General features: G+C 40.4%; 2 protein-coding genes and 1 non-coding gene across 15 annotated transcripts in view; 1 reads left to right on the forward strand and 2 right to left on the reverse strand.

Annotated features, from left to right (window-relative positions):
- Positions 1 to 13,167, reverse strand: part of NOL8 (nucleolar protein 8) — a 25,726-nt gene extending 12,559 nt beyond the window's left edge. The window contains exons 1-10 of one of the 5 annotated variants that reach the window (XM_086315590.1): positions 13,103 to 13,167; positions 11,796 to 12,003; positions 11,079 to 11,141; positions 9,385 to 9,463; positions 7,529 to 7,664; positions 7,019 to 7,089; positions 4,019 to 5,867; positions 2,678 to 2,791; positions 2,085 to 2,207; positions 1,711 to 1,801 (exon numbers count right to left, since the gene is read on the reverse strand). In XM_086315590.1, coding sequence (XP_086171716.1) covers positions 1,711 to 1,801; positions 2,085 to 2,207; positions 2,678 to 2,791; positions 4,019 to 5,867; positions 7,019 to 7,089; positions 7,529 to 7,664; positions 9,385 to 9,463; positions 11,079 to 11,141; positions 11,796 to 11,934 — 2,665 coding nt within the window. In that variant the 5' untranslated portion in view covers positions 11,935 to 12,003; positions 13,103 to 13,167. Of the gene's footprint in view, positions 1 to 1,710; positions 1,802 to 2,084; positions 2,211 to 2,668; positions 2,792 to 4,018; positions 5,868 to 7,018; positions 7,090 to 7,528; positions 7,665 to 9,384; positions 9,464 to 11,078; positions 11,142 to 11,795; positions 12,004 to 12,892 lie in introns of all 5 variants that reach the window. The other 4 variants (XM_086315589.1, XM_086315588.1, XM_086315586.1 and 1 more) reach the window with 4 other exon arrangements.
- A 277-nt stretch (positions 13,168 to 13,444) lies between these two features.
- The window catches only part of CENPP (centromere protein P), a 237,025-nt gene continuing 226,518 nt past the window's right edge, over positions 13,445 to 23,951 (forward strand). For 7 of the 9 annotated variants that reach the window (XR_015131933.1, XM_086315608.1, XM_086315609.1 and 4 more), the window contains exon 1: positions 13,572 to 13,849. Coding sequence is in view for 7 of the 9 variants with exons in the window: in XM_086315608.1 (XP_086171734.1) it covers positions 13,572 to 13,849 (278 nt within the window). In the remaining 2 variants the exon portion in view is untranslated. Of the gene's footprint in view, positions 13,878 to 23,951 lie in introns of all 9 variants that reach the window. The other 2 variants (XM_086315606.1, XM_086315611.1) reach the window with 2 other exon arrangements.
- On the reverse strand, positions 22,671 to 22,777 carry LOC147367579 (U6 spliceosomal RNA). The gene has a single exon (XR_015132225.1). It is a non-coding gene; the product is annotated as a U6 spliceosomal RNA (small nuclear RNA).

Consider the following 23,951-nt stretch of genomic DNA (forward strand, 5'->3'; position numbering starts at 1 on the left):
GTGAAGATGCAAATGAGAAAGGAGGGAACAGGAGGTATAAATGGAGAAGATCAAGATACAGATTAGATAAACTCAAGAAAGAAGAAAAAAGAAAGGACAGAGTAGTTTGAGATTGGAAAGGAAAGCAGGGAGCTACCTGAAGTGACCATCATCTTGGTCAAGTAGGAGGTGAGGTCTTTTGCAAAGGATAAGAGTAGAAGATCTTGTAAAGAAAGTTTGGAACCATTGCCGATGCTTCCGATAGCATCAATGCTGTTAAACATATTCAAATAAGAATGAATTTAAGTAGAGTGATATTCAGTGGTACATTGCTTTGAAAAATCTGCACCGAGCATGAACACTTTCTTTAAGTAAACCAAGTGGGATGTATCTGTCTTACACAACCTCACGAGGACCTGTTGACCTACTGCCAGGTAGGGTCCTTGACTTATAACACCAGGATGAGGGAAGATGGTACCTTTGGCAGATGCTACTTATTCCTATCTTTTCTGGCAGCTTCAGGAAATTAAAATTTTATAAATAAATTAATATGTACAAGTGTTACATGTACATGTAACACACCATGTACACGTAACACTATATGTGTTCAGATCAGATCAGTCGCTCAGTCATGTCCGACTCTTTGCGACCCCATGAGTCGCAGCACGCCAGGCCTCCCTGTCCATCACCAACTCCCGGAGTTCACTCAGACTCACGTCCATCAAGTCAGTGATGCCATCCAGCCATCTCATCCTCTGTCATCCCCTTCTCCTCCTGCCCCCAATCCCTCCCAGCATCAGAATCTTTTCCAATGAGTCAACTCTTCGCATGAGATGGCCAAAGTACTGGAGTTTCAGCTTTAGCACCATTCCTTCCAAAGAAATCCCAGGGCTGATCTCCTTCAGAATGGACTGGTTGGATCTCCTTGCAGTCCAAGGGACTCGCAAGCGTCTTCTCCAACACCACAGTTCAAAAGCATCAATTCTTCGGCGCTCAGCCTTCTTCACAGTCCAACCCTCACATCCATACATGACCGCAGGAAAAACCATAGCCTTGACTAGACAGACCTTTGTTGGCAAAGTAATGTCTCTGCTTTTGAATATGCTAGCTAGGTTGGTCATAACTTTCCTTCCAAGGGGTAAGCATCTTTTAATTTCATGGCTGCAGTCACCATCTGTAGTGATTTTGGAGCCCAGAAAAATAAAGTCTGACACTGTTTCCACTGTTTCCCCATCTATTTCCCATGAAGTGGTGGGACCGGATGCCATGATCTTCGTTTTCTGAATGTTGAGCTTTAAGCCAACTTTTTCACTCTCCACTTTCACTTTCATCAAGAGGCTTTTTAGTTCCTCTTCGTTTTCTGCCATAAGGGTGGTGTCATCTGCATATCTGAGGTTATTGATATTTCTCCTGGCAATCTTGATTCCAGCTTGTGTTTCTTCCAGCCCAGTGTTTCTCATGATGTACTCTGCATATAAGTTAAATAAACAGGGTGACAATATACAGCCTTGACGAACTCCTTTTCCTATTTGGAACCAGTCTGTTGTTCCATGTCCAGTTCTAACTGTTGCTTCCTGACCTGCATACAAATTTCTCAAGAGGCAGATCAGGTGTTCTGGTATTACATAAAACATTTCTCTGTGTGTTAAGTGAAGATGCTAGACAAGTTGATTTCTTGAGGTACGCCAGCTCTAACAACAGGACTGTTTGTTTGGACAATGAGTCATTTACCTTCATGATCATCTTCACTATCACTTTCTAGAAATCGGGAGTCCATGCGAAATCTGTCATCAGTGCCAAAGTGAGACTGCAAATTCATGAGCTAAAGACAAAACACAAAGACAACTGACAGTCGCATTCCCAAGAAATTACTTATAAAAAAGACCCTCCAAGTATACTTCCCATGCTGTGAAATTTACTACATTAATGTTTGCATAACCTCACCCACTCATGAACCAAACAAAGAGGGCCATGGAGGACTCAATCTCAAAAACCTTAATGTTAAGAGTATGGGCAAGGTCTGCCTTCATTAACCTAGATTTAAGGACTATGTTGAAAAAATAAGAGCATGTTGCAAATTTTTTTTATTTTCAGTCTTCACTAACCTTCTGTCCAGCTCTGCCCTCAAACTGAGGTTTAATTCTGAACCTGTTATTGTCATCTTCGGCACAAGATTCCTCATCATCGCTGCTGTCAAAGAGCTTCCCAGAGGCTCTACCCATGGACTCCTGCTACATAAGGACAGAAATGTTTATTAATAACCAAGACAACCAGTATTTCCCTCATTATGCAATTTTCCTCATTACACTTAAGAAACAACTCAGATGCATATCCCAGGAAACAGGGTGGTGGTTATAATAGAAACTCTTGAGTCAGTGATATTTACATGGGCCCCTGGGTCTCCAGAGGCTCCTAATGCAGCCTGAAAGGGGGGTAGTTATTATATATAAGAACATTTTCTGCATGGTTTCACTAATATTGATGTCACTTTGCAGAGGACAGATTTATGTGCGAGAAAATCTTTAAGGCCCCCGTAGCATCCATGCGTGGTGGTCTGGGGAGTTTTGTGTTTCATTGTGGCTTTCAGAGGAAATTTTATGTTGAGCCCAGCAGTCGGGGGCAGGTTTTGGTATGCAATATGCAGAAATGAATCTGCACAAGTAGAGGCAAGCCCATAGGGACATCTTACATTTCTTACTTTTACCAGTTCCTCTCCTGGATGGCTTTGCTCCTGAGTGGATGTCTCCTCTGTTTCGCTTTCACTATTGGAACCAAAGATGATGTGCGTCGGCTTGTTCTCTGGATGACCATCCTAGAGTGGTCATCAAAAGCATTACCTTTAAGACAACCTCTCTTCTTCCCCAAGTAAGTCTATTTCCCACCCTATTTTTTCTCTAGTGAATGCTGCCATCATCCCAAGATAGAAACTTCTCGCTTTCCATTTGCAGTTGATCACCAAGTCCCATCAGTTGGGCCTTCCTGCTATTTTAAAAATATATTCCCACAGTCACTGCCTTGGTTCTGGCTCAAAACCTCCCAAAGGCTGTCTATCCTTGTTCCCTTGTTTGTCCCATTTGATTTGTTGTTCTCACCACATCCTGAACCATTTGCCCCAAACAGAAGTTGGCAAACTTTCTCTGTCAAGGGCCAGAGAATAAATATTTTAGGCTTTGCAAGCCACATATAGTTTTAGTTCTATATTCTTTTTTTTTTAACTCTTTAAAAATGTAAAAACCATTCTTAGCCAAGAGGCTCTTTTAAAACAGGACTCATTTTAAAACATGGGCTCGTTTGCCAAATCCTGTTCCAACACAACTAATTTTTACTCCCTTACTTCCAGTCCTTCAGTTTTTTCCCACACTTAAGAATAAACTCCAGCCCTGTAGCCTACTTATCTCTCTCACTTGTCACCACCTTGTACTCTATTTAGTCAGTTATTGCAAATATTCACTTTTGTACAAACTGCTGCCTTATCTTATAATGCCTTTCCTCTCTCTTCCTAACCTTTTGCCTCTGCCAGACCAATTTCTACTGAGCCTTTCCCACTAGATTTAGGTCAGCTGGGGAAGTACCCACTCCCCGGCAATGCCAACAAACTGGTCTGCTTCCTATCAGGGCACGTAGGCATACTTGTTTCCCATTGCATGGAACTGAACTGTGACCCTCTGTTCACCACACTGTGAGCCAATACTGCCTGATAGTGATCTTTTCTATACAATCGAACACTTGCTGTGAAGGACTGGAACTTTGCAGGAAGTTAATAATTCTTGAAAAAATGAATAAGGTCCCATTATAGTAAATCTTCATAAGACACGACTCACTTGACAGGTGATATATATGACAACTGAGACGTATTAGTACACATCACTTAATTATATCAGTAATATCTTCTAAAGCAATATCCAGATATACTATATAGACACAAAGACATAAAACACAAACGTTCAGCTCTAAAGGGGCCTGCCTACCTTTGTGGGAAAGAAAGAGACTAGACCTGGAGAGAGTTCTTGGTAAATTCCTAGACTGAAAATATACTCACCAAATTTGCCAGAGCATTGTGAACCAACTTCTTTTGGACTTCTTTGGCTTTCTGCCTTGCCTCTAAGGCTGCCAAACGTTTCTGATTATCTTCAGCATGCTTATCTTTAGCGTTAACATCTGATGAACTATTAACAGAAAGTGGGAAGTCAGTTTTGCTTCCCTGGGAGTCTCTCCTTGAGAAAACCTCTGGTGATTTCTCAGGGGTCTTGGAGCTGCACAGATCAGGCCTCCCTTCAGAGCTCTCTCCTGACTTTCCAGTCCCGTGGCAACAGTCTTCATCAAGGCCTCTGTTGGGAGTCTTAGCCCCACAACTTGAAGATTTCTTATCTTTCAGTGGCAACAGACTAGAAATAGGATTTCTATTTCTCTTTTCTGAACTGTTAGGGGACACCACTTTGTGACCCTGGCTCAAAAAAGACTGTCTCTTTTGAGGGTGAATTTGGTTTGAGTCATTTGCCTCCTTTGCATGTTGGAAAGGAGTCTGTTCACTTGATAGGCCATTAGCACACAGGGACCATTTTCCCATGGACACGTTCCTCGGTTCCTCAAGTTTCAAGGAAATTTGATCTTTATTAATATTATTAGAGGCAACACTCTCTTGCAAGGATTTTTTCACTGATTCCTTTCCATAGAGACAGCCCACTCCTTTGAAAGCCTGAAATTTTGGCTTTAAGGTATTTTCCTTTGTTTTCTGTTTTCCACATGGGTTCTCTCTTCCTTCTAAAAGAGAAGCCACAATTTCCTCAGGATGAATACACTGCTGGCCTCTGCGGAGGTCACCTGGAGTCCTTCGGCTCTTGGAGGCCCTGTCACACTTGGCAGTGGTTTCCTGGCCACTGCTCTCAGTCTTTTCTTTTGGAGCCTCCTGGTTACCGCCAGCCAGCTGTTCCAAATCAGCCAAAGTCAGATTCACATGGAGACAGTTTTCCATCAAGGTGTTATACTCCTTATCTCCTTCACACTCAGTTGATTCTGATACAGAATCAGCATCTTCACTGCTACTGGACTCAATCAGAGATTTACAACTAAGAGGCTTAACTCTGTGACTGAGGGCTATCTCTACTTTGTTTTTTCTTTTTTGTTCTTTAATACAGTCATCAGAAAGATCATACTTTTTTCTGCTTTTCAAAGTCTTCTTGTACATAGACTTTTCTCCTTGTGAAAAATCTACACCGTTTTCGATCTTACCAGAACTTTTTTTCATTGCAATGATTTCATCTGTATCTCCTGAATCAGAGTCACAACCATTTTCCGTAACATTATTTTCACTGTTTTTGAGGCCTAAACCTGTTGAAGTATGAAATTTGTGAAAATCAGATTTAAAATCATCCCTTACAACTTCAAAGGGATCATTTTCAAATTCATTTGAGGACCATGTAGTTTTCTCTAAGTTTTCCTCTCGTGCAATCATTAGCCTTAATTCATCTTCAGAATCAATATCATCATCAGATATGCTATTTCTCTTTTTGGTAGTTTCTAAACCAGAAGTCTGAAAAAATACATTTTTAAATTTCTGATGATCAAAATCAGTTATATACGGTGATTTAGGAGTACTGGAATTATGAGGTGCTTTTTGTGCAAGCTGTTGTATTAAATGTGGACTCTCCACTATGCCACTAGGTTTTGATCTCATGGTAGGAAATGCAGTAGAATCCTCATTCTTCTGTACTTTTATTATCTTTTTGGCAGGGCTGTGAAAGTCAGAGAATTCTCCTCGCCGTTTCTTACTCATAGGATCATTCCCTCCTTCCAGTTCCCAGGTGAGGTTGGATATAGGGACAGCATTTGTGAAATCCTCCCCTATCTTCTTTAAGTTGTGGCAGTATTTTGAGGGATCATACTTTATGATGTCACCAACAGTCAAGGAACAAAAACAGGCACTAGGTTTTAGAAAAACCTATCAATCTGATTAAGCAAAAGAATCCTGTTTAATCTTGAGCAAATCATTGACTCATTTTACCCTCAGTTTCCAATCAAACAAAAAAGGACTTCATTAGGTAACTCAGGGTCTTTGGAACTGACATGTGCATGGCATGTCGAGAGTGAAAACCAACGATCATCACTATTAACTAGAAGAAATTACTTGGGTTGTATATGTATATTACAACAAACTGATTTAAGGTTATATTCTAGGTACTTTTCTATATGTCTGAGAAATCTATTCACTGCTAACATCATAAAGCAGAGTATAGAGGGGCAGTCAGAGGGGGAACAACTAGACACTCTGTTGGTTATCTCAAACCTGAGAATCAAAGATTCTCCAACATTTTGACCACTCCTGTCTTTTCAATGCTGGCTCATCCTAGACCTGATTCTCTTAGCTCAAACATCCACTTCACATTTCACTCACTCTCTGAATTTTTGCAGGTCTTTCTTAGAAGGCTAATACTTATCAGATCTGTTTTGTTGCTAACCCTGTCCAGAAAGATTCCAGTCAATGTCAATGGCATTGGCTGATTTCCTAAAACATACGAATAGACAAGTATAAGTTGCTTTCATCTCTCACTCCTGAACAGTTCCTTTGTTCACTTAGTAATTACTGAATACCTGGCTAATTATATGTGAAGTGTGTCAAATACTGTTTATTATCTCTTGGCTTTACACTGTCCTTCCAAATCCTCCTCTCTGCTGTCCAAAGCCTACTTTTATGACTGCACTGTGTTCCCTTGCCCTTCCTTAGTTCCTCTGGAAATGGCTCTGAATCCATGTCAAACGAGAGGAATGATATATAAATAAGTAAGTAAAAGTGCTTGCTTAACAAGCATCATCTGTATTACTTACTTGTACAAAACGTCACTACATTTTCTCATCCTCTAATTGCTTCATACATGTAGGTAAATGGATCTTACCTTATAGAGAAATTGGGAACATAAAAACTCTTAAACATCTAAAGATTTACTGACAGCAGCAGTGAAACTCCAAAGACACGAAGTTAACTTCTGCAGTATCCATCACTGTAGTCAACAATAATTTCTCTGAAAGGCCAACTGCTAAGGATATTTTACGTTTACGTTCATTCTTTAGATGAAGGACAGGTAAGACTCTTCCAAATTTACTCACAACCCAATTCTAAAAGAAAAAAAAAGGATATATTTATTATACTTGTCACAAACAGAAAAGATTAACCATTCTGCATAAATATAACTTAAGAAAAAAAAGTATAGAAAGAAAGAAAATTGAGGCAGTTGTTGATCCCATATAAATCACATAAGATGGTACAGAAATAACAGCCATTAAAAAGGCAAACTTGGGACCTGTTTGGACTCCTCACCACCTCTATTTCCCTCAGGAGACTTGCCTCCATGTGGGTTTTTATTTCTCTTTCTAAAATGGGGGAAACCTGTGCTTTCCCAAAAGCTGTAAATGCACTTGGAAGATCAAAAAGCACTATTTATGTTAACTGCTTCAAAGCAAGAGAGAAAAAGCAATTGCTTTAAACATGATGTTCATGGTCATTTGGTCTCAGGAATTGGTTCCTAGGCTACTCAGGCTACCAGGGGTGACTTACTTTGTGCCCTGGTACTTCTGTTCCTGGCACAGCTTTCACATGGAAATCCACCGTTTTCATCTTTTCTAACAAGCTGGTGTTGCCTGTTGTTGATTTTCCTTTCTTTACTTTTGCTTCTTCTCTCTCTTGGGCCAATCTGAATCAAAGAAAAAATACAAATAAGTGAGTTACAATAACCAATCACACTATTAACCATGCTTCTGTCTTGTTTTTTCATACTATAAAGCTGTTTAACTTCATAGGTATCATTTGGGGTCTCTCAGCTTTTCCCTTTCAACTTATGTACTTTTGGTATTTTAACTATTCTTAATCCCTTCTCTTTGTTATGAGGAAAAGGTCTCTTCTTTCAGATTCTCATCTGCTAAATCTTGAATATTACTACTCTCATAATGAAGAGAAAGCAGAATAGAATGCCAACTAAATCCTCCAATTCAAACTCCCTATCTGATTCAGGCCTGGTCAACTGTGCTGACCAATTCTCACTGGCCTCTTTGCCTCTGGTGTGGCTCTTTTCTGAGCACTGAAGAATTGATACTTTTGAACTGTGGTGTTGGAGAAGACGCTTGAGAGTCCCTTGGACTGCAAGGAGATCCAACCAGTCCATTCTAAAGGAGATCAGCCCTGGGTGTTCTTTGGAAGGAATGATGCTGAAGCTGAAACTCCAGTACTTTGGCCACCTCATGCAACGAGTTGACTCATTGGAAAAGACTCTGAGGCTGGGAGGGATTGGGGGCAGGAGGAGAAGGCAACGACAGAGGATGAGTTGGCTGGATGGCATCACTGACTCGATGGACATGGGTCTGAGTGAACTCCGGGAGGTGGTGATGGACAGGAAGGCCTGGCGTGCTGCGATTCATGGGGTCGCAAAGAGTCGGACACGACTGAGCAACTGAACTGAACTGAATTATGGCTCTTTTACATTTCAACTTCCAAGATTCATGCTCCACAGGCAGACGTGCACAGGTACTCAAAGGCAGCAGCACTGTGTGCTCACCCTGCTCAGGATGGGAGCCCCAGTTCTTGCCTATAATAGGCACAAAAGTACTGCTGAATCAAAGTCTCATCCTTACCCTGTTTACAGAGGCCCACAGCTGAAGAACAAAATCCTCACCTTCGTCTCCAGACTAGTTCCACAAAATTTGATTTAGACCTTATTTTTCTTTGTGGCATTTCTTTGCTTGAGAACAATCTTAAAACTCTCTTGGTCACTTCATCTGTACATTCCGAAAATGTCTCCCATTTTGAAAGCATCCAAACGCGTACAATCTTTTCTCCCTAAGGATACTTTTCGGATCTTAAAATGCTTTAATTGCTTTTACATTGCCTTCTTCTTAAATCTTAAGCTTAATTAATCTTATGCCTCTCTTACAGGGATCCCTATTATCTTTAAGTTTTTGTATGATACTTTCATTAACAGTTTAAAGCTAACATAAGCAATTTGGTATCATCTATTAAAATTTTAAGTGTGCTTAACTCCATGACATAGCAACTCCTTTTGTTGACATACACACCAGAGGGACCCTTGTACATATATAGAAGTTATCTTCAAGGGTCATCTGTTATCAAGAGGAAGTGGAAATGGTCTAAAGGTCCATGAGTCGGGGATGATTAACTAGACTATGGGACATTTTCTAAAATAGTACTAAATAGGTATTACAAAGAAGGGGGAAGATCTACATCATCATAAAAGTTTGTGTCTAAAAAGCTGCAAATAGCTCTACTTATAATGCATAAATTTGTTAAAACTATAATAGTGTGATAGTTTCAAATCAATTAAGTGAACATATAAAATCACTTACAATATTAAGAAATTAGTGTGTTAATGTTTGGATTAAATCAAATACAGCAAACCTTACCTGTGCAAAAAACTTTCCTTTGCTAGCTGAATTTGCAGTGTCCCACCTTTCCATTTTGTTTTATTTAAAACAGACATACCTATAAAGCAAAGAATTAGTACCCAAGTACATAGCAATGCAAAAATATATTTCAGCATGTGCTTTTACTAATTAGTACCAAAAAAAGAAAACTTGTTTATCACAAACACACAGAGGAAAGAGAATAAGGAAAGTGAAAACAGAAAGAGGAAGCTTAGGTCCCATTCTTATCTTGACCACTTAGTAGATTCTTATGTTCCCTATTGTCTCATGTAACTGGAAGATTTGAATGAGGCAAATCTGCAAACCTTTAAGCAAAATTTGTCATTTGTTTATAATGTCAGAAATCTCTGGCAAATGGTTGGTATTTATTTAACATATCACTGTTATTTACCATACTAAAACTATAGAATATTTATGTAATTTTCTTAGGGAGAATCAGAGGACACTGGAATCCTACAGCTCCTCATTCTTACTTACTACCTCATACTAATTATTACTGCATAACTTGCAAACATATTAGCACAAGCAACTACACTGTGTTTGAACTACTGTACCCTAGTAGCTGATTTTTCTCAGTATCTGCTATCAGCTTCCTTAATAATTATCACTGAGAGAAATTTCTATGAGACAGGTACTATGCTAAGTACAGAAGTATTATTCAATTTCATATTCACAGTAATATTATGAGCCAAGCTGTATCTTGGTCATATATCAGGTAAACAAACTGGGTCTTCTATTAAATAGAATCCAGTACTCTTGCCTGGAAAATCCCATGGACAGAGGAGCCTAGTAGACTGCAGTCCATGGGGTTGCTAGGAGTCGGACATGACTGTGTAACTTTCAAGTAGACAACCTGAGTGACTTCACTTTCACTTTCCACTTTCATGCATTGGAGAAGGAAATGGCAACCCACTCCAGTGTTCTTGCCTGGAGAATCCCAGGGACGGGGGAGCCTGGTGGGCTGCCGTCTCTGGGGTCGCACAGAGTCGGACATGACTGAAGCGACTTAGCAGCATCAGCAGCTAAGTCACACAACAGAACTGTGTTTATGACTGCAATGTACTTGTCATATATGTTTCCCAACTGGATGATATTACAAAAGGCCAATGGCCTTCCTTCTCTATTGGCATGTTTCCTACTCAGTGTCTTTTGACTTTTCAGTCTCCAAATAATTAGAATGCATTTCTACATTAGTGGCAGTATGAATTACTTCTCACTCTTCACTGAAGGCCACAGCTGGTCCTCAGCTTTCTTAAACTTATTGATAGATACTTCATCATTTCAAGGATATGATCTTATAAGGGCATAATGTAAAGCCCTCTTCTAATAGCATTTATTAATAAGAATTATTTACCTGAGAAATGAACACCCTGAGGAGTTGGGTATGGCATAATATCCAGTGGGATATAGGTAACATACAGTTTCTACTAAAGCATGGTCCTTTGTCCACAATATTTGATAATGCCACTTTTGAGCAAACTTGTTGGTAATGTGCTACCATATGTCATGCATTATGGGATGAATCTAAATCTCAAACTGTAGAATATCAGAATTCTATTCATCATGGTTGTCCCTCTCAATGACGTAAAAGTGGCTGTTTAGATTTAGAATCAAAGTTATTCCAAATTACATAGTGACATGAAATGGTAAATAATATAGAAAACATTCATTACATTTCTTCAGGTCTGCTTCTGTTACTCTGATGTTGATATATGCAAAAACTTTCTGTGGGTTTCCTAAAAAAAAAAAAAAAAAAATTAAATTCTTTCTCAGAGAATAATGTAAAAATGACTTCTAAATTTAAAAAAGACCTCTTAGAAACTTACTCTTCCAAAGAAAAACCTTGTTTATTTTTCATTGGATACAAAGATTGCAAATTTTTAAGCACGATTATCTAAATATTTTAAAAGAAAATATGTACGAGAAAAATGTCAAGCAGTCAGTTAAGGAAACATTTTTCATGTTTATATGTTAGTGGTATTCTAACAGGACATTTACTAATTATTAGAATTTTAGCTCTGAAAATTTAAAGCAACTTGTTTCAGAAATTGAATGTTTGGGAATTCCCTGGAGGTCCAGTGTGAGATTTTGGGCTTTCACTGCAGAGGGCAGATTCAATCCCTGGTCAGGGAACTAAGATTCTGCAAGCCACATGCTCCCTCCCCCCTACAAAAAAGGGGAGTGGGGATGTTTGGGAATTTAGAACTTTTTTATTTCATACATAACACCTCCAGGGCATATGTGCTGGGATGGGGTTAGTACTATACTCTCATAATAAAATAACATCACTTTCAGTGTTCAGGGCTAACATTCATATTTGGGGGTTCATTTTGTGATATTTGACTTGAGTTATATTTGCTTTAACTACCCATGAAGAACTCTAAATTTACCTTGATCATCTTTCCGAGTGATGATCTCCACATCAGAAACTTCTCCAAATCTGCCGAACTGATTCTGCAGGTCTGCCTCAGAAATATTCTGCCCAAGACCACCCACAAAAAGGCGTTTCATTTCTCTGTTGGCTTTCATCAAGGCTGGACAAACACTCAGGGTGTTCTAGTGGAAAAAGACTTCTACCTAGAGTTCTTTCCCTTAAATCTAAAACAAACAAAGAACAACAACAAAAATAAAACTCCAACCAATTAACCAACAAACGAAAAAACCCTCAACTCCTTTCCCTGAACCTTCTATGCCAATTGGTTGCCTGGATTTGTGCTTCCCTTCCTATTGTATTGTTTCCAATTTTATTCCTGAAGACTCTGTTCACACACTACATCCTTGTTCTTCATGAATGCATTTTGGAACAGAACCGCTAGACAGACACAGGTGCAGGTGGACATTTTTCCCTCTAAATGACCACAATATACACTCTACTCCCCCTGAGTTTACTAATCCATATTGTTAGGTGTTTCTCCTTTATTCACTCACTTTAATAAACTGACAGAAATGGGATGGGACATATTAACATCTACGGGATCTTCCCAACCCAGGGATGGAACCCAGGTCTCCCACACTGCAGGCAGATTCTTTAAGCTCTCCATCTTCAAGTTTCTCACAGTCAAATGAGAAGTAAGCAAATGCTGAAATTGCAATACTACATTACAACAGAAATACATACAAAGTGGTTTTCAGGCACAAAAACAGCAATGGATATCAAAACTAATACAGAATTTTTTTTTTTTTTTTTTAACACTATGCGCCAGCGTTGTACGAAGTAGTTTGCAGGTGCCTTTCTTTCAGATTAGCAGGAGAGGTGAAGTCACTTTCCCAATCCCATTTAGAGAAACAGCGGTGAAGCTAAGATTATAACTCAAATGTAATTTCAGAACCCGTAATTCTAACAATGTACCAGGGAGGTTGCTGGAATAGAAGGGACTCAGGAAAACTCTTCCAGAGATACTGGGATTTAAGGCCTACAATGCCTATCTCGCTTAGTGCCCAGCTGTTGCTCAGCTCCCAACAAGCCCCTCCCCCCAAGTTGACAGACCTCGCACACATGGAACCCCCAAACAACGCCAAAATGCCAAAGCATGGGTCGAGATCTAGGCGTGAGCCAAGGCCTATATCTTCCTGGTGGCTTCCTCTGTCCCAAACCTACCCACCCCATACTTCTTTCTCTGAGAAGACTCGAACACAAGCACGGAGAAGGTAGGCCAATTAGCCCCTTCCCATCCCAGGCCCCAAGCCCCGGGCTCACCACTTCTTTTTCTACATCCAGCGCGGCGTACAGGCCTAAATTCTAGTCACGTGTCCCAACAAGTACCCTATCTCTTTCTTCCTACTGGATTTCCAACCCAGCCTCCTCAGGTTCCATTAATACGCTCAGTTTCCCAGTGTTCTTTATTTCGTTTCCAGTCTTCCAGGCAATCGCGATGACCCCGTCCCCTGCCTCTAAGTCCGCAAAAGACCCCAAACAAAAATTCTCTAATTCATACAGAAGAAGGTTATCATCTTATCTCCTGGATACAGTCGGCGGAAATGAGGAAGGGGAAGAAATACAAAGAAGCTCCCTCTTCAAGTGCTCGCGGAACCGCCTCTTCCGTGACTGGGGCTCCAAGCCGCCATCAGGTCGGGGTGGGTAGCTACGCCGTTGGGCCTCGAGAGGGATTTCAGCTCTCTTGAAGCGTAAGGACTGCTGGAGGACAGCTGTGGAAAAGTGCGCAGGGATGGCAACTAGCCGGAGACACTTGCGGGACCGAGTTATAGGCGCGGGAATTGCGCATGGTTCCCTTGCCTCCCCCGCCGAGTTCCAGAATGGTTCGCTCCAGGAGCGCGCGAGGCTTGAAGAGCCAGACCTGGCGCGCCCAAGTCAGGGAGCTTCACGTCAGCACAGCTCCATGGATTCCCAGCGGGCAAAAGCCCGCGCCTTGGAAGCCGAGATCGCTGCCTTGAGGCGGGCGTGCATAGAGACACAGGCGCCCGGGGACGACGACTCTCAAGTTCGGTACGTGGCATTCCCCATACCTGGTGAGGTGGGTGACAATCTCTTTACTAGAGGCGCCCCGGACCTCCCCACAAACTTTTCCCGAGCACTTGACGTGGGCTGGAACTTACCTGTCTGTAACAACAGGGGTGAAAGTGATAAGCCCACGCATGGACCCCGTTGTAAACATATTGCTGCTGCTACTGCTGCTAAGTCGCTTCAGTCGTGTCCGACTCTATGCAACCCCATAGACGGCAGCCCATCAGGCTTCCCCGTCCCTGGGATTCTCCAGGCAAGAACACTGGAGTGGGTTGCCATTTCCTTCTCCAGTGCATGAAAGTGAAAAGGGAAAGTGAAGTCGTACAGTCGTGTCCGACTCTAGCGACCCCGTGGACTGCAGCCTACCAGGCTCCTCCGTCCATGGGATTTTCCAGGCAAGAGTACTGGAGTGGGATGCCATTGCCTTCTCCATGTAAACATATTACCATATATTATTTGATTAAATCGCAGTCATTTAATTTCAAAGTATTCTCTTTCTCTTACTGGTAACACTCAGGGTGAAAGTCTTGGTTGTCTCCTTAGAAATCTTCCTTTTACTGATGATGAGCAGTATCTAATTGTTCAGTCCCTCAGTCGTGTCCGACCGACTCTTTGCGATCGCATGGACTGCAGCACGGCAGGCTTTCCTGTCCTTCACCAACTCCTGGAGTTGGTTCATACTCATGTCCACTGAGTCAGTGATGCCATCCAACCATCTCGTCCTCTGTCGTCCCCTTCTTCTCCTGCCTTCAGTCTTTCCCAGCATCACGGTCTTTTCTAATGAGTCAGCTTTCTCATCAGGTGGCCAAAGTATTGGAGCTTCGGCTTCAGAATCAGTCCCTCCAATGAATATTCAGGGTTGATTTCCTTTAGGATTGACTGGTTTGATCTCCTTGCAGTCCAAGGGAGTCTCAAGAGTCTTCTCCAGCACCACAATTCAAAGACATCAGTTCTTCAGCGCTCAGGCTTTTTTATTGTCCAGCTCTCACATCCATACATGACTGTTGGAAAAACCATAGCTTTGACTATATGGACCTTTGTAAGCAAAGTGATGTCTCTGCCTTTTAATATGCTGTGTAGGTTTGTCATAGCTTTTCTTCCAAGGAACAAGTGTCTTTTAATTCCATGGCTATAGTCACTGTGCACAGTGATTTTGGAGCCCAAGAAAATAAAGTCTGTCATGGTTTCCACTGTTTCCCCATCTATCTGCCATGAAACGATGGGACTGGATGCCAGGATCTTCATTTTCTGAATGTTGAGTTTTAAGCCAGCTTTTTCACTCCTCTCTTTCACCTTCATAAAGAGGCCTTTCAGTTCCTCTTCACTTTCTGCTTTAAGGGTGGTGCCCCCTACATATCTGAGGTTATTGATATTTCTCCTGGCAATCTTGATTCCAGCTTGTGCTTCATCCCACCTGACATTTCGCATGATATACTCTGCATATAAGTTAAATAAGCAGGGTGACAATATATAGCCTTGACATACTCCTTTCCCAATTTTGAAAATTGTTGTTTTCAAACAATAGTCTGTTGTTCGGTATCTGGTTTTAACTATTGCTTCTTGACCTGTACAGGTTTCTCAGGAGGCAAGTAAGGTGGTCTGGTGTTCCCATCTCTTGTGAACCACACAGTCAAAGGCTTTAGTGTAGCCAATCAAGCAGAAATAGATGTTTTTCTGGAAATTTCTTGCTTTGTCTATGATCCAATAGATGTTGCCAGTTTGATCTCTCATTCCTCTGCCTTTTCTAAATCCAGCTTGAACATTTGGAAGTTCTCGGTTCACTTACTGTTCAAGCCTGGCTTGGAGAATTTTGAGCATTACTTTACTAGCATGTGAGATGAGTGCAAATGTGTGGTAGTTTGAACATTCTTTGAATTGCCCTTCTTTGGAATTGGAATGAAAACTGACCTTTTGCAGTCCTGTGGGCACTGCTGAGTTTTCCATATTTGCTGACACATTGAGTTCAGCACTTTCACAGCATCATCTTTTATGATTTGAAATAGCTCAACTGGAATTCCATCACCTCCTCTAGCTTTGTTCATAGTGATGCTTCCTAAGGCTGACTTGACTTCACACTCCAAGATACATGGCTCTAGGTGACTGATCACACCTTTGCGGTTATCTGGGTCATGAAGATTTTTTTTGCATAGTTGAAGATATTTTTTTGCATAGTTCTTCTGTGTATTCTTGTCACCTTTTCTTAATATCTTCTGCTTCTGTTAGGTCTATGCCATTTCTGACCTTTATTGAGCCCATCTTTGTATGAAATGTTCCCTTGGTATCTCTAATTTTCTTGAAGAGATCTCTAGTCTTTCCCATTCTATTGTTTTCCTCTATTTCTTTGCATTGATCACTGAAGAAGGCTTTCTTATCTCTCCTTGCTATTCTTTGGAATTCTGCATTCAGATGGACATATCTTTGCTTTTCTCCTTTGCCTTTAGCTTCTCTTCTTTTCTCAGCTGTTTGTAAAAGCTCCTCAGACAACCATTTTGCCTTTTTGCATTTCTTTTTCTTGGGAATGGTTTTGATCATCGCCTCTTGTACAGTATTATAAACCTCCATCTATAGTTTTTCAGGCACTCTATTAGATCTAATCCCTTGAATCTATTTGTCCCTTCCACTGTGTAATCATAAGGGATTTTATTTAGGTCATACTTGAATGGCCTAGGGGTTTTCTCTACTTTTCAATTTAAGTGTGGATTTTGCAATAAGGAGTTCATGATCTGAGCCACAGTCAGCTCTCCAGTCTTGTTTTTGCTGACTGTATAGAGCTTCTCCATCTTTGGCTGCAAAGAATATAATCAATCTGATTTCAGTATTGACCATCTGGTGATGTCCATGTGTAGAGTCTTCTCTTGTGTCATTGAAAGAGAGTGTTTGCTATGACCAGTGTGTTCTCTTGGCAAAACTCTGTTAGCCTGTGCCCTGCTTAATTTTGTTCTCCAAGGCCAAACTTGCCTGTTACTCCAGGTATCCCGTGACTTCCTCCTTTTGCATTCCAGTCCTCTATAATGAAAAGGACATCTTTTTTGGTGTTAGTTCTAGAAGGTCTTGCAGGTCTTCATAGAACTGTTAACTTCAGCTTCTTCAGCATTAGTGATTGGCGCATAGACTTGGATTATCGTGATATTGAATGGTTTGCCTTAGAAATGAACAGATATCATTCTGTCATTTTTGAGATTGCACCAGAGTACTGCATTTCAGACTCTTTTGTTGATTATGAGGGCTACTCTATTTCTTCCAAGATATTCTTGCCCACAGTAGTAGTGGTCGTCTGAATTGAATTCAGCCATTGCTGTCTGTTTAGTTCACTGATTCCTAAATTGTTGATGTTTTCTCTTGCCACCTCCTCCTGTTTGACCACTTCCAATTTACCTTGATTCATGAACCTAACATTCTAGGTTCCTATGTGATATTGTTCTTTACAGCATTGAACTTTACTTCCACCACCAAACACATCCACAACTGAGCATTGTTTCAGATTTGGCTCAGCCTTTTTATTTCTTCTGGAGCTATTTCTCTGTTCTTCTCTAGTAGTGTATTGGGCCTCTCTTGACCTGGGGAGTTCATCTTTCAGTGTTATATCTTTTTGCCTTTTCATACCATTTGTGGGGTTTTCAAGGCAAGAATACTGAAGTGGTCTGCCATTCCCTTCTCCGGTGGACCGCGTTTTGTCAGAACTCTCTACCATGACTTGTCCATCTTGGGTGGCCCTACATAGTATTGCTCATAGTTTCATTGAGTTAGATAAGGTTGTGATCTATGTGATCAGTTTGGTTAGTCTTCTGTGATTTTGGTTGTTTTTCTCTTTATGACTTACTTCGCTCTGTATAACAGGTTCTAGGTTTATCCGCCTCACAAGAACTGACTCAAATTTGTTCCCTTTATACCTGAGTAATGTTTCACTGTATATATGTACCATGTCTTCTTTATCCATTCATCTGTTGATGGACATCTAGGGTGCTTCCATGTCCCAGCTATTGTAAACAGTGCTGCTCTGAACATTGGGGTGCATGTGTCTTTTTCAGTTACGGTTTTCTCAAGGTATATATCCAGTAGGGAGATTGCTGGGTCATGATAGTTTTATTCCTAGTTTTTAAGGAATCTCCATACTGTTCTCCATAGTGGCTGTATCAGATTACATTCCTACCAACTGTGTAAGAGGGTTCCCTTTACTCCACAGCCTCTCTAGCATTTACTGCTTGTAGATTTTTTGATGATGACCATTCTGACTGATGTGAGGTGATACCTCCCCGTAGTTTTGATTTGCGGTTCTCTAATAATTAGTGATGTTGAACATTTTTTCATGTGTTTATTGGCCATCTGTATGTCTTCTTTGAAAAAGTTTGTTTAGGTCTTCTGCCCGTTTTTTGATTGGGTTGTTTGTTTTTCTGATATTGAGCTATATGAGCTACTTATATGCTTTTTTGGAGATTAATCCTTTGTCACTTGTTTCTTGTTGGCAATTATTTTTTTATATTCTGAGGGTTGTCTTTTAATCTTGTTTATTGTTTCCTTTGCTGTGGAAAAGCTTTTAATTAGATCCCATTTGTTTATTTTTGGTTTTATTTACATTATTCTAGGAGGTAAGTCAAGGAGTATATTACCTATGTTATCCTCTAAAAGCTTATAATTTCTGGCCTTACATTTAGTTCTTTAATCCATTTTGAGTTTGTTTTTGTGTATGGTCTTAAGAAGTGTTGTAGTTTCATTCTTCCACATGTAGCTGTCCAGTTTTCCCGTCACTAGTTATTGAAGAGGTTGTCTTTTCTCCATTGTATACTCTTGCCTCCTTTGTCAGAGATAAGGTGCCCATAGGTGCTTGGGTTTATCTCTGGATTTTCTGTCTTGTTCCATTGGTCTCTTTCTATTTTTGTGCCAGTACTAAACTGTCTTGATGAATGTTGCTTTGTAGTATAATCTGAAGTCAGCAGGATTGATTACTGCAGCTCCATTTTACTTTCTGAAGATTGCTTTGGCTATTTGAGGCTTTTTGTGTTTCCATACAAATTGTGGAATTTTTTGTTCTAGTTCTGTGAAAAATAATTTTGTGTTCTAGTTCTGTTGGTAGTTTGATGGGGATTGTGTTGAATCTGTAGATTGCACTGGGTAGTATAGTCATTTTCACAATATTCATTCTTCCAGTCCAAGAATATGGTGTATCTCTCCATCTATGTGTGTCATCTTTGATTTCTTTCATCAGTGTTTTATAATTTTCTGCATACTGATCTCTTGTCTGTTTAGGTAGACTGATTTCTAGGTATTTTATACTTTTTGTTGCAGTGGTGAATGGGATTGTTTCCTTAATTTGTCTTTCTAATTTTTCATTGTTAGTTTATAGGGATGCTAGGAATTTCTGTGTGTATTAATTTTATATTCTGTGCTTTTACTAGTAGCTCTAGTAATTCCAGTTGAGCTATTTAAAATTCTGAAAGATGACGCTGTGAAAGTGCTGCACTCAATACGCCAGCCAATATGGAAAACTCAGCAGTGGCCACAGGACAGGAGAAGGTCAGTTTCCATTCCAATCCCAAAGAAGGGCAATTCAAAGAATGTTCAGACTACTGCACAGTTGCATTCACATGCTAGCAAGGTAATACTCAAATCCTTCAAGCTAGGCTTCCATTGTACACAAACCGAGAATATCCAGATGTTCAAGCTGGATTTAGAAAAGGTAGAGGAGCCAGAAATTAAATTGCCAACATTCATTGGATCATAGAGAAAGCAAGAGAATTCCAGAAAAACATCTATTTCTGCTTCATTGACTACACTAAATCCTTTTACTGTGTGGATCACAACAAACTAGAAAATTCTTAAAGAGGTGGGAATAACTGACCACCTTAGCTGCCTCCTGAGGGAACCCTGTATGTAGGTCAAGAAGCAGTAGTTAGAATGGGACATGGAACAACAGACTGGTTCAAACTTGGGAAAGGAATCAGTCAAGGCTGCGTACTGTCACCCTGCTTATTTAATTTCTATGCAGAGTACATCATGCAAAATGTAGTCTGGATGAAGCAGAAGCTGGAATCAAGATTGCTGGGAGAAATATCAATAACCTCAGATATGCAGATGATACCACCCTTAAAAAAAAGAGGAACTACAGAGCCTCTTGATGAAAGTGAAAGAGGAGAGTGAAAAAGCTGGCATAAAACTCAACATTGAAAAAACTAAGATCATGGCATGTGATCCCATCACTTCATTCCAATAGATGGGAAAAAAGTGGAAACAGTGTCAGACTTTATTTTCTTGGGCTCCACAATCACAATCACTGTGGATGGTGCTTAGCTATGATATTAAAAGACACTTGCAAAAAAAAAAAAAAGATAGAAAAGATACTTCTTCTTGGAAGAAAAGATATGACAGACCTGCTGCTGCTGCTGCTGCTGCTAAGTCGCTTCAGTCGTGTCCGACTCTGTGCGACCCCATAGACAGCAGCCCACCAGGAACCCCCGTCCCTGGGATTCTCCAGGCAAGAATACTGGAGTGGATTGCCATTTCCTTCTCCAATGCATGAAAGTGAAAAGTGAAAGTGAAGTTGCTCAGTTGTGTCAGACTCTTAGCGACCCCATGGACTGCAGCCCACCGGGCTCCTCCATCCATGGGATTCTCCAGGCAAGAGTACTGGAGTGGGGTGCCATTGCCTTCTCCATGACAGACCTAGACAGAATATTAAAAAGCAGAGACAGCTGTTTGCCTATAAAGGTTTGCATAGTCAAAGCTGTGATTTTTCCATTAGTCATATATGGATATGAGCATTGATCATAAAGAAGACTGAGCACTGAAGAATCAATGTCTTCAAACTGTAGGGCTGGAGAAGGAAGACTCTTGAGAGTCCCTTGGACTGCAAAGAGATCAAACCAGTCAATCCTAAAGGAAATCAACTCTGAATATTCACTAGAAGGACTGATGCTGAAGCTGAAGCTTCAATACTTTGGCCACCTGATGTAAAGAACCAACTCATTGGAAAAGACCCTGATGCTGGGAAAGATTGAGGGCAAGAGGAGAAGGGGGTGACAGGATGAGATGGTTAGAAGGCATCATCAACTCAAGGAACATGAGTTTGAGCAAACTCCAGGAGATGGTGAAGGACAGGGAAACCTGGTGTGCTGCAGTTCATGGGGTCTCAGAGTTGGACATGACTGAGCAACTGAGCAGCAACTAGTGATTTTCTGGTGGCATCCTTAGAGTTTTCTGTGTATAGTGTCATATCATCTGCCAACAGTGAAAGTTTTACTTTTTCTGTTCCAATCTGGACTCCTTTAATTTCTTTTTCTTTCCTGATTTCTGTGACTAGGACTTCCAAAACTATGTTGAATAATAGTGGCGAGAGTGGGCACCCCTGTTTCTGATCTTAGAGGAAATGCTTTCAGTTTTTCACCTTTCAGAAAAATGTTCGCCGTGGGTTTGATGTATATGGCCTTTATGATGTTGAGGTATATCTTTCTGTGCCTATTTTCTAGACAATTTTCATCATAAATGGGTGTTTAATTTTTTCAAAACTTTCTCTGCATCTATTGATGTAATCATATGGTTTTTATCTTTCAGTTTGTTAATATAGTATATCACATTGATTGATTTATTATGTATATTGATGAAATTCTTGCATGCTCAGGATAAAGCCCTCTTGATCATGCTGTATAATCTTTTAATGTCTTGTTGGATTCTGTTCACTAGACTTTTGTCGAGGATTTTTGCATCTATGTTCATCAGTGATATTGGCCTATAATTTTCTTGTGGTGTCTTTGTCTAGTTTTGGTATTAGGGTGATGGTCCAGTACTCTTGCCTGGAAAATCCCATGGACGGAGGAGCCTGATGGGCTGCAGTCCATGGGGTCGTGAAGAGTCGGACACGACTGTACGACTTCACTTTCACTTTTCACTTTCATGCATTGGAGAAGGAAATGGCAACCCGCTCCAGTGTTCTTGCCTGGAGAATCCCAGGGACGGGGAAGCCTTGTGGGCTGCCATCAATGGGGTCGCACAGAGTCGGACACAACTAAAGTGACTAAGCAGCAGCAGCAGCAGCCTTGTAGAATGGGTTGGGAATTTTCCTTCCTCTGCAATTTTCTAGAAGGATTTAAGCAGGATATGTGTTAGCTCTTCTCTAAACTTTTGGTAGAATTAGGTGAGCTTTTTGAATTCATGTCACTCGTCAAATATCAACATTTTTCACCATTATTTCTTCAAATAGTCTCTCTTCCCCTTTTCCTCTTGCTTTTTCCTCCTGTACTTCCATGATGCATACATTGGTCCTTATGGTTGTGTCCCCACTAGTCCCTTGGGCTGTGTTCGCTTTTCTTCAGTGTTTTACTTCCTGTTCCTCAATCTCCACATCCATTATCTTCTCTTCAAGTTCACTGATTGATGCTTCTCTACTCTTAAATCTGCATTTCAATTCCTCTAGTGAATTTTTCATTTTATTTATTATAGTTTTCAGCTCCTGAAATTCTTTTGGTTTCTTTTTACACGTCATTTTCTTAACTTTCTCCAGATCTTCCTGTATTTCTTTGAGTACCTTTAAGACTTCTATTTTAAAGTCTTTGTCTGATATATCTGCCAATAAGTCTTTTTTTAGGGACAGGTTCATTTGAATATTTTTTTTTCCTTTGAGAGTGCCATACTTTTTTTTTTTTCTTTCTGTATGCTTTGTGATATTTTGTTGAACACTGGACATTTTAATTTAATACTGTAGTAACTCTGGAAATCAGATTCTCCCCCCTTCCCCAATATTTATACTTTTTTGTTACTGTTTTAACTTTCTTTTTGTTATTTGTGCCTTATACTGTATTGAGCCATATCATTAAAAAACATAGAATGCCTCACGAATTTGTATGTCATCCTTGTGCAAGGGGATTACTAATCTTCTCTGTATTGTTCCAATTTTAGCATTTGTGCCACCAAAGTGAGCACTAATTATGTCTTTTCTGAGCTTTTCCTTCAGTATGTACATCATTTTCTAATTTTTCCCATATATTTAGTTGGATTTTTGCATGTCCTAGTCTTTAATGTCTGAATCCTAAAAAGGTAAGATAATGAAGATGGGAAACAAAATGCAGCAGCTCTTTTAGTATCCTTAAAGTTATCTCAGTCAGAGGGTAGGGGCTTGAAACAATAACTCCCCACCTCTTTGTCTGCATCTATGTGATCAGAAGCAGCAATCAGCAATTGGAGCACATGTACCCAGTATTTGGGGGACAGTCCTTTTTTGCCCACCCTTGCTCCCCTAAGCTGTATGCACACTGCTCCCAGAATATGTGCACAGCACCCTGCCATGTTTTTCAAGTAGGCATGGGTACTTACTTACTGTACTAAGAGCTGAAATTGCCCCAAATTTATTGTACCTTATTTATTTACCTTAAAGCATTCTCTGTGAGGTTGCAAGCATTCAGTAGTCTCCTGAGTTCTAAAAAAGTTATATTAGACAGATTCTGCCTTGCAATTGCTGCCTGACTGGGGAGTAGATTACTGGTTCTTCCTACTTTGCCATCTTCATAGAATCCTAGATCATCGACTTTTAAACTGAAGTCTCTGGGTAGATTTGCTTTGAAGGAAAAAAAGCTTCTTGTGAACACCTAGTTTTGAACAAAAAATATATGCTACTAAAACAAATATGCAAATAATAAACTACAAAACCATAAAGCCCATAACCCCAGTTCATTCAAAATAACATCATTAATTTCAATGGACCAATGGTATTTTGTTCAAAACAAATTACTATTATGAATGAGTCTTTTTTCAGTTCAATTGCTCACTCGTGTCTGACGCTTTGCAACCCTATGGACTGTAGCGTACTAGGCTTCCCTGTATATCACCAACTGCCAGAGCTTGCTCAAACTCAGTGTTCATCGAGTCGGTCATGCCATCCAATCATCTCATCCTCTGTCGTCCCCTTCTCCTCCTGCCTTCAATCTTCCCCAATATCCGGGTCTTTTCCAAGGAGTCAGTTCTTCACATCAAGTGGCCCAAGAATTGGAGCTTCAGCTTTACCATCAGTCCTTCTGCTGAATATTGAGCACTGATTTCCTTGGACTTACTGATTGGATATCCTTGTAGTCCAAGGGACTTTGAAGAGTTTTCTCCTCAC

The sequence above is a fragment of the Bos grunniens genome, chromosome 8, assembly GCF_055505025.1.
Source record: "Bos grunniens cultivar Pamir isolate PY7600 chromosome 8, Bosgru_T2T1.0, whole genome shotgun sequence".
NCBI lineage: Eukaryota > Metazoa > Chordata > Mammalia > Artiodactyla > Bovidae > Bos > Bos grunniens.